At 35.0% G+C, this 10,801-nt stretch overlaps 1 protein-coding gene across 1 annotated transcript; it reads right to left on the minus strand.

Annotated features, from left to right (window-relative positions):
• Positions 1–301: 301 nt before the first annotated feature.
• Positions 302–3,836, minus strand: LOC147567305 (golgin family A protein). Its single transcript, XM_086653934.1, has 3 exons — positions 3,025–3,836; positions 2,191–2,316; positions 302–1,920 (listed from the first exon to the last, which is right to left on the minus strand). The coding sequence occupies exons 1-3, from the start codon at positions 3,454–3,456 to the stop codon at positions 829–831; spliced, it is 1,650 nt and encodes a 549-aa protein (XP_086510060.1). The 5' UTR covers positions 3,457–3,836; the 3' UTR covers positions 302–828.
• Positions 3,837–10,801: the final 6,965 nt, after the last annotated feature.

Genomic DNA, 10,801 nt, shown 5'->3' on the forward strand with positions numbered 1-10,801 from the left:
AGAACAAGTAGCTTTTGCTTCAACATAATGATGGCCTAAACTTTGTTGAAGTTTTCACATTTGAATTTATGTTCCCCTTCAAACATAAAAAAAAAGGTAGATAGTCTTTGTTCTTTTTCCTATGTTATAGCTGAAATAAGACCTCGAGTCATACACGAGGTTAGATTTCAGAATGGTTTGTATTTTCCCTGATTCGTGATGTCTGACTCATCTAGGTGACTGGCTGGCCTGGTTTGAGTTGATTCTAGGTCTATTCTTAAGAAGAATCTAGTGTTTGCCTCATAACGATCCAAGTCTAAACTGAACTGTCAACTGAAGTTTATTAGCATTGTAATAATGGCATATACAATCACAAAATGCAACAAAGCAAAGTTTGTAGTAAAGATAGAGATTGCTTTTTTACTTGATCTACACATCTCTAAAGCAAATAAAATATTGAAAGAATCAGGCTTAAGTAACAATAATATGAATATCAGACGGAACTCACAGAACATGCCTCCATGTGTGTCAATCAGGTCCGGCAACGATTGTGTGTTGCCGATTTAGAGAAGAATATTTGCCACTATACTCAAAGTTTTGAGTTCAACTTCACTTTTCTGGATTCAACTAGCCCTTCATGTCCACCACTGAATATTAGCATAATATGCATGATCCAAGGTCTCTTGAAGGCAATGGATTGCTAGACGCCTATGTTGTCCTATCGAATTTTTTGGTTAATGCAGTTTTATATGTAGGCGGCCGTTCTCTAGCTTGGAAATTTCATGGATTCAAATCTTTGAATCCTAACTTTTCCAATCAACTTGTTTTTAGAGCTCAAAGAACCTTGCTCTATGACAACCATTTTTCCAATCTTGGGAAATTTTCGGCACCGAAATCCCATCCAACTCCATCTGAGATGCGCTTCTTCTCAAGGGGAACAGTTTTCCTAGTAGATTTACCGGAGGTGGACTTCCTTCCCTTATTTTCTTCTTTAGCCCAAACTCTCGTTGTATCTTCATGACTGAATTGGTTATCGTGAGTCCTGTTATTATAACCAAATTTTAGTTCTATAGAATGAAGATCACTTTCGGCTGAATCTTCTTCTTCTTCTGTGTTTACATCTCCATGGTCCTCCTGACCTTCTACTCTTAAGTCCCCTTCTTTATCTTTGTCCATCTTGCTCCCACAATCTCGAGACCGAATTTTCTTTTCTTTAACCTTGTTGGTTCTTAAGAAGGCTTCGAGCTCATTTTTCAGCTTCTCCACTGCTGCATTCTTCTCCTCAAACTGATACTTTGCTTCTGAAAGCTTCATTTGGACTCTCTCTTCACGTAACACATCGGCAAGTTGAAGCATCTCCCTCTCTTTCTCCACCTCTTCGATAACTTTCGCAAACTCTCTCTTCAGTTCTTTCGTCTTTGCCTTGTCCTCATCAATGCCTCTAGCTAATTCTTCACAAATTTGTTCCATTATTTCTCTAGCTCTCTTCTCATTTACAAGTTCGATTTTCGTCTTTGACAGAGCCACTTTAGTCTCAGCTAATTCGCTCCCAAGCTTCTTATTCAAGCTCTCCATTCGTCTCCTAAACTTCTTCTCCACTTCAAGATCCCCTTTAACAGGTTTTAATAAAGCCTCAACTTTTTCTCTCTCCTTCCATTCCCATGCTGCCTTTTCTTCTACAAAATGCTTTATCAGACGATGCATCTCATTACGATCAGACCGACTTTCTTGAATAAGATGATTGACCTGAACATGAGCTCTTCCTATCTCAGCTTGTAGAGCCGATAAAACAGACACACGAGAGGAATTATGCTCTTCATTACCCACAAATCGATCGAGTACTTTCAGAAGATCTTTCGAAGAGGCAAGACAGTTACTAAGATCCTTCAAACGGGTCTTATGAACATCCGATCCTGCCGGACTCCACCCTCGCAGTTGAATCTGCAACATTTTTATACATGTGATCCAAACATCTATCAATGAGGTTTCTTTTATTCAAATTCAAAAATGATAAGGCCTTGTAAAATTCTCAAATGTTCTATTCTTTCTCAAATCCAGAAAGCGATAAAAATATTTCATACAAATTCGAATAATAATTTCGATTTGAAAAAAATACCCACATCTAGTTCTATCATATATCTATCTTATCTAGTATCTAGTGAAATCAAAGAGTTTGACATCTCTAAAAGGGATGAACAAGGTCTGAATTACCTCCATTTTATTGGCATTCCTACTGCAACCCGAACTTCTTCTTCTTTGATGATCAGTAAGCATAAGCCTCTGAGGTATACCCGAAGTTCGTCTCGGATGACTACCTGTTCCCAAACGACGCAACCTCTGTGAAATCAAAATATAAACAGAATAAAATAAGTCAAAACTCGTCAAATTTTCTTCGTGGCAAAAACAATCTAACAACATTTTCTAGGCTTCAGTATGGGGTTCCATAAGTTTCAATAGGTTTGCATGGGTTTGTCAGATCACCCCCCTTTTCTCTTATGTGGGACTATTTTCAAACGCCCCCTTAGTGCGGCATTCTTTGATAATATCTTGTGTGGCCTTAGCTTTGATACCATGTTTAGTTTGTGGTTATCCAACTCAAAACCAATTATTTTTCTTTTTGAATATTGACTACAATGGTCATAACAAAGGCATTGATACATCGGTACGATACGATAACTGCCGAATTACTACTAGCCTAAAGCCCGCGAATTGAAATGGCCTCAGGCCGACAAAATGAAATGGCCTAAAGCCGACAAAAACTACTTCATTTATACCCAAGTTCAATATTCCTGGATTTGCACTTCCATGGGGATCGAACCTGAGACCTCCGCATACTAATTCTCAAAACCAATTGACAATGACTAAAGAAGACCCAGACATTGTATTTTTGGTTGCTAGATGGCCCTCTATCCCATGTGGGACTGCGTATAGGTAGGCTAAACCACCAATAATGACATGTATTTTTAACCAAGACCAACACGAAATTGGGCTTCTGAATAATTTACTAATGAAAGAAATAAAGGGGATTCAATTAGCAAAACTCACATCAGAAACAGGACTATGTGATGGATCGGATAAATGCGGTGGAAGATAACCTGATTGAACTGAACCAAAAACCCTTTCTCTATCTCTCCCTCTAATTTCTATCTCATTTCTTTTCTCCTCCAAGATTTCTCTCAATCGAGGTGAAGGCACTACTTCTTCATTCATGTGCCAAAGTGTTGCAACAAGTTTTCTAGCAGAAACAGGAACTTGATCTTTTCGATTAGAATCTGGAATTTGGGTAATGGGGTATGGGGATTTTGAGTTCATCTTCCAATTCGGTGCTGGAGTATTTGCAATTGATCCTCCATTCTTTCCGATCAGAATTGCCTTTTTGATTCTGTAATTCTGAACTATTGAAGATGAAGATGAAGAAGAAGAAGAGTAACCACGATTACCGATCGTACCTTCAATTCTGTGATTCCGCCTCGACATTTAATCAAAATGGGTAAGTAAAATCTTAAGAAATTCGATAAAATCTCAGACAAGAAATCAGAACCAGACAAGTAGCAGACTAGCAGTAACAGAGGAACCGTAATTGGGGTTTTGTTTCGATCTGGTGGATGAAAGCAGATTGTGATCGACAGAGAAATGGAAGATTTGGTTTATACTTTATTGTAGTGAGAGAAAGAAAAAAAGAAGATGATTAAGAGAGAGGCCAGAACCTTTTAGCTGTAGAGAGAGAGTTGAAGAAGGTTCCCAAGCGACACGACGATCCAGGGGATGATGGCCCTTATTATCACTTCTCTTTTTTATCCTTTGCCGCGAATTTCTCTCTCCTAGATTTTTACCATGATAAACAAATGCTCATTCCTGTATGAGGAATGGTCTGCCAATTTTGACGGGTAAAAAAGATGTGATTTACTCTATTCAATGAGATGGTTAGAGCATCTCCAATGCAAAATTCAAAAAAATCTCTATTCGTCTTATTTGTCAAGTTTCAATTGAGAGTCTCACTCCTAAGTGGCGAAAATAGAGATTCTCAATTCTTGTATGTCTCCAATGCAACACTCTAAACTCTTTTATTTTACTTACGTGTCATGGTTATTTTTGTAAAAAAATAATTAGTTATTTTGGAAATATACGAAGACTTGATTTCTATTGGTTGAAATTTAAATATTGATGAGTTGGACAATTAGAGATATCTCAAGAGGACACTCTGAAAATAGAGTGTCCTCTTGAGATATCTCTATTCCACTCTCGACACATCATCTTCGAGATCTCAGTTGAGTTTTGCATTGGAGATGATTTTTTAAGAAAAACTCAGAAAATCCTATGTGGCACTCCGAGTGTCTAAGATTGAGTTTTGCATTAGAGCATCTCCAATGCAAAACTCAAAAAAATCTCCATTCGTCCTATTTGTCAAGTTCCAATTGAGAGTCTCACTCCTAAGTGGCGAAAATAGAGATTCTCAATTCTTGTATGTCTCCAATGCAACACTCTAAACTCTTTTATTTTACTTACGTGTCATGGTTATTTTTGTAAAAAAATAATTAGTTATTTTGGAAATATACGAAGACTTGATTTCTATTGGTTGAAATTTAAATATTGATGAGTTGGACAATTAGAGATATCTCAAGAGGACACTCTGAAAATAGAGTGTCCTCTTGAGATATCTCTATTCCACTCTCGACACATCATCTTCGAGATCTCAGTTGAGTTTTGCATTGGAGATGATTTTTTAAGAAAAACTCAGAAAATCCTATGTGGCACTTCGAGTGTCTAAGATTGAGTTTTGCATTAGAGATGCTCTTAGTAGTAAAAGGAACAAAAGTTGTAAATCTATTTACACTTTTGATTTAGGATTTTCATTTGTTCAAAGTAAATCAAGTTGTGCTCTGATTGAAGTCATATTGCCATTTTTTGCATACCAAATTCTAGTAAAATATGCAATTTGTGATAATGTGATTTTATTGTATGATATTAAATATTGTTTTGTAGCATCTCTAATAAAAGATAGCATTACAAAAAAAAAAAAATCTCTAATATAAAATTGTAAAAAATATTATATTCAAAATAACTAATTATTTTTTTACAAAATTCTAATTCTAAATAAGTAAACAAAACAACTTTAATGGTGTGTTTGGTTGCAGGATTCCTAACTAGGATTTCTATCAAAAGTGAGATTGTTTGGTTGCAGGATTCCTAACTAGGATTCCTATCAAAAGTGGGATTTGGTAGGAATCATGAATCCTTGGTCTGATTGGCTACCAAGAATCCTAGGGCTCTTGAATCCCAAGGATTCCTAATTCCGAAATTTGTATTGGACCAAAATCCCACCCTACCCCCTAGGATTTGCTAGGATTTTGGATTAATAAACCTAAATTTCAAACTTAAAATCAACAAAAATTTATTTCCCTTCTACAAAATAATTATTTTAAAAATCATTATTTTTGTCAAAAATCATTATTTTTGTCAAAAATCATTATTTTTGTCAAAAATCATTATTTTTTTGAAATATCATTTAAAAAATCATTCTTTTTTTGAAAAATCATTATGTTTTTGAAAAATCATTATTTTCAACCAGAACTTGACAAATAGGACAAATAGAGATTTTTTTTGAGTTTTGAATTGGAGATGCTCTTAGATGCCCGAAATGAATTTTGCTTTGGAATGAGTTTCTAAATAAAACTTTAGAAAGAGCTCTAATTGAGTAAGCTTAAGCTCGTACGGTAAAGTATGAGCTTGAGCTCAATAGCCATTGATCTTCTTAGATTAATCCTGACCGTTGCACATCTACTTCATATAAAGAGTAGATTAAAACATGAAATATTATCAATTTCATATTTTATCTCATTAATTACAAAATAATTGATAATCGCAACCGGAACTTGACATATAGGACAAATAGAGATTTTTTTTTTGAGTTTTGAATTGGAGATGCTCTTAGATGCCCGAAATGAGTTTTGCTTTGGGATGAGTTTCTAAATAAAACTTTAGAAAGAGCTTTGATTTAGTAAGCTTGAGCTCGTACGGTAAAGGATGAGCATGAGCTCAATAGCCATTGATCTTCTTAGATTAATCCTGACCGTTGTACATCTACTTCATATAAAGAGTGGATAAAAACATGAAATATTATCAACTTCATATTCTATCTCATTAATTACAAAAAAAACCATCATCTTTTTTATTGGCCAACGCTGTGGGGAAATCAAAATAGTTTTCGGGGTGTGAAGACTTTGATAAAAACAAGTCAAATTTAGTTGACCAGTATATTTAGGAGGAAAGCAAATTATTTGACCATTACTTCTCCATTCCCGCAAGGGGAATCCGGAGAGAGAGAGAGACAAGTGATCTCAAATTTTTCTTCTTGCCAAAAACTCCCCATTCCGATTCAAATTATCAAATCTGAAATTCACTTGCCAAAACCCCAAATTCGACCTACATAAGAAACCCTAATTCTCTACCTGACTGATCAAATCAATCAAACAAACAATGGCTCCTCCTGCACAAATGCAAAAATCTCAATCTCCATCTCAACCTTCCGGGTAAGTTCTTCAAATATTTTCAATCATCAAATATTTTCTAATCAATGAATAATATCAATCTAAAATACTATAATTTCTAACTTGTTTTAGTAAAGGAGAAGTATCAGATTTGAAATTACAACTCCGACAACTCGCTGGAAGTCGAGCACCTGGAACCGATGATTCAAAAAGATAACTATTCAAGAAAGTGATCTCATATATGACAGTCGGAACTGATGTTTCTTCAATGTTTAGTGAGATGGTTATGTGTTCAGCAACACATGATATTGTATTGAAGAAGATATGTTGTCTTTATGTTGGAAATTATGCAAAAGGAAATCCAGATCTAGCTTTATTAACTATTAATTTTCTTCAGAAAGATTGTCGTGACGAAGATCCAATGATTAGAGGACTTGCATTAAGGAGTTTAGTTGACCAGTGATCTCAAATTTTTTGAAGGTCTAATAGAGAGACGGTAAGAGAGAGAGACAAACTATAAGAGAGAGAGTGGGAGAGGAGGAAGAAAATGGTGGTGGTTGTGGCCGGAGATAGTGGTCAGAAATGGTGGTGGTTGTGGCCGGAGATGGTGGTCAGAAATGGTGGCCGGAGTTGAAGATGATGAAGAAGAAGAAGAGGAAGAAGCAATGTTTGATTTCCCTTTAAAATTTATTTCTCCGGAAAATTTCTAAAATTTCACATATTTCCTTTAAAATTTCACACCCCGAAACTATTTTGCTTTCCCCAAAGCGTTGACCTTTTTATTCACCCCATCAGCTCCTTCGTCAGACAACAAAAAGTAAAGAAGGAAGAACTGAAGAGCTTCCAAACGTGCAAGATCTACATCTTCAAAGTCTTAAAACAACTTCATCTTGATATTAAAAATTCTGGTGAGACTTTGGCCATCATTAGTAGTTTTATCTATAAAATTTGCTTAATAAGATCTTAGATAGGCAAGTTAGAACAAGAAATCAACAATTACTCTATGTATTTCAGTAAAGATATTCAAATTTTAGGATTTTAAATTAGGATTTTATTTTATTTGTGTATTTCAGTAAAGAATTCAATAAGATTTATCTCTTCTTAGTTAGGGTTTTGTGGATATAAAATTTTCTTGTTGCCAATAATTTCTAGTGAATATAACTTATTGGGTTGAAAAAATTATCATAATAACTAAAAATCCTAAGTCTTTTTTAATTAGAAGTTACCAAAACTTTATGAGCAATTGTAGGTAAAGGTTGAAATAATATTGATAATTATCAATAAAGTCATTTTATTTTTTTCTCATTCTCATTTTCTTTCTAAAAATATCTTCTTCTTCTTCTCCTTCTCCTTCTCCTTCTCCTTCTCCTTCTGCTGCTCCTCCTCCTTCTGCTCCTCCTCCTCCTCCTCTTTAATTGACGATAAAATCTTCTTCTTACTTGGTTCAACTCATGGATTTGGAAAACTAAGAGTAGTCTAAATACGATAAAGCAACGATCGAAAAGTTTACCCATCAGCTACTGTGATTATAGTTTGAAAAGATCGGATCAGATGTTTATTCAAATAAAAGAGAACATGATTGCTATTGTTACTTTCATTCAACAAGCTTAAAAAGGGAATTTCTAAGTACACTCACATGAAAGGTAGTATTTCTTGTTCAAGTTAAGGGAGATGTGAGTGCATAAAACAAAACTGGTGAGTGCATATAACGTTTCCCGCTTAAAAATTCAATTAGGGAGGCAGACATCACTGCGATAATGTCATGGAAAATACATTCTTCATGCTGCAAGAGCCTGTGTACTCAGGGTGAGCCGACATAGGGGTCGTGGGGGCACATTGCCCCAGAAATCCAAATGTGAACTCCACAAGTCCAAATATGAGCTCCTTTAGACTTTAAAAGGTGCCTTTAAAGTGTCCCTGCTCAAATTAATTCTTTACCTAGACAACTAATCAACCCAAACTTTAGCCCATCACTACTACAATGTTAATAACTCAAATACCCACTTATGACCGTCCCGTAACTTTTACCTGAACCCTCATGCCCCACCATCCCCATTAAAACAATTGCTTTTACTTTTTTTCTTTTCTTTTGCAAACACTTACTTTTACTTAAATCCTAATCTTTTTCTTATAGGTTTGATTTTAGTTAAAACCAATTCCCACTCCACCGTCATGTACTAATTTCAATCCAAATAGGTAACAAATAAGGTTGCAGAAGTTAGAAATTTTGTAATCAGGTTTGTTTCAATTTGTTTTTTTTTTTTTTGATGAGAAACATTGCATTAAAAACGAACAAGAGTACTACAAGCACATAAACGGCTAAAGAAATGCCGACACAAACAAGAGTACTACAAACACACAAAACAACTAGAGTAAAGCTGACACAAAAGAAGGTACAGAATTCCATTCTTTCCTTTCTCCATTTCTTCTTCCCCATTTCGCAATCGCATCAGCTGGAGCATTGCAATCCCTAGAAACATAGGTGAACATGATTCCTTCGAAATTGTTTATAAGGGATTGAATCTGTTGTATCATCTTTACAGATTGCCAGTGTAGACCAATATTATGACCGTTGATGAATTTGATCAGTGCTTGGTTATCACTTTCTATATGAGCATGAGTAATCTTTAAATGTAATGCCCATTGCATACTAGATAGGATAGCTAATCCTTCACATTCTTCCGCGTTTTGGCTTCGCACCGAATTCGCTGCTGCTATAATGAATTTCGACTCTTCATCTCTGATAATACATCCTATTCCGGCCGGTTCTGTAGCTGTTGTAAACGAGGCGTCAACATTCAACTTTAAATATGGTGTCGATGGAGGTCTCCATTTTTTTTCCTTAGTAGTTTTCCTGCATTTGTTAGTGATACCCGTCTCAATCTTGAGAGGAGTGATAGACACATTATTAATTCGGTATATGATTTGTCGAGGATTCTGTTTGTTCGTGTTAAAACTATTTTCACATCTAGCTTTCCAAATGAACCATAGTATTTTGGCATATTGGTTGGTAGTATCCTCATTTAGAGTTTTCCATTGTGATATCCATTGATTAGTCGAGCTAATCTGATCAGTTCTCACATCATAATTGAACCAAATTGCTTTAGCAAACGTGCAGTGCAGCATCACATGATCTAAGGTTTCGTTTTCATCGCAATTAATACAAGAGAATTGGTCTCCAATGAATTTGCCAATTTTCGCTTTGACAGATAAGCTATTAGTACAACATTTCCATAGGAAAAGCTTCACACGTGGTATAGTATTCAAGTTCCAGATAAATCCCCATTCGAGATGGTCCTGTGTCACATTCATGCTTTCCGTTCTTAAATAATAATACATTGATTTTATCGAGAAATTACCTGATTTGGTTAATGTCCATATCGGTTTATCTTCCTGATTATTTTGGAGGTTGATGCTGAGAATAGCACTGCATATATCATCGTTAAAACATTGCTGCAACATCTGAAAATTCCAAGTGTTGTTAGTAATAAGTTGTGCAACCCACTTAATGTTGGACCCCGTATGATTAGTTATGGGAGGGGGGTGGTTTGGGATCCAATAGTCACTCCAAACGTTAATATTAGACCCTGTATTAATGTTCCAGAAAATAAGACTATCCATATTAGAGTAATGTTTAATAATAGATTTCCAAGGCCAAGAGTGGGTGGTTTTGGGGGGGGGTTGGGCCGATGGGTTTCAATTTGTTTCATACAAAACTAAGGAATCTTATTTAAATTAAATAGAAATTCCAAACAATTTCAATGCTCCATTCAAAATTATGGTGTCTTTATCTCTCTCTTTCTCTATATTTCTCTTTAAGTCGCAAAATATTTTAATGATTAGTTTCTTCTAGATTAGCTTCAAAAAAAAAAATTTGATTTATTATTAATTTTGAAATAATTACTTTGTGTTTTTGTATGCTTATGATTGGTGTTGGTTAAATTCTTTTTTACGTGTTTCAGTTTTCGACCCACAAAAAGAATATTGATAAAATCAATTGACAATTAGTTAAAAGTATGCAGCATAGAAATTTTTTTGTTCTCTTATTGCATACGAATTTGTTATTTACTTTAACTTAAATGTGTCTCGCATCGAAAAACTTAGAGTGTGTTTGATATCACCTATTTCCATCAAAAAACTTAGAGTGTGTTTGTTATTTACATTGACTTAAATGTGCCCCACATCGAAAAAATCTTGGCCTCGCCCACTGAGTGTGCTTGTAACAAACTCCTAAACTAATAAAAGAGAATAACAGTTATCTCATAGATCCAATTTGTGTGATTGAGTTGTTAGAAAAGTACTCACAAAGTTTGTATTACAAATTTGCAACACTC

Source organism: Eschscholzia californica, unplaced genomic scaffold (assembly GCF_041429995.1).
Source record: "Eschscholzia californica isolate CP2 unplaced genomic scaffold, dmEscCali1.0.p SCAF_1, whole genome shotgun sequence".
NCBI lineage: Eukaryota > Viridiplantae > Streptophyta > Magnoliopsida > Ranunculales > Papaveraceae > Eschscholzia > Eschscholzia californica.

Coding starts and splice junctions, on each gene's coding strand:
- LOC147567305 (XM_086653934.1), bottom strand. CDS start 3,456: ATGTCGAGGCGGAATCACAGAATTGAAGGTACGATCGGTAATCGTGGT. Junction 2,317..3,024: donor CACATAGTCCTGTTTCTGAT/GTGAGTTTTGCT, acceptor TTGATTTCACAG/AGGTTGCGTCGTTTGGGAAC. Junction 1,921..2,190: donor GGAATGCCAATAAAATGGAG/GTAATTCAGACC, acceptor AAAATGTTGCAG/ATTCAACTGCGAGGGTGGAG.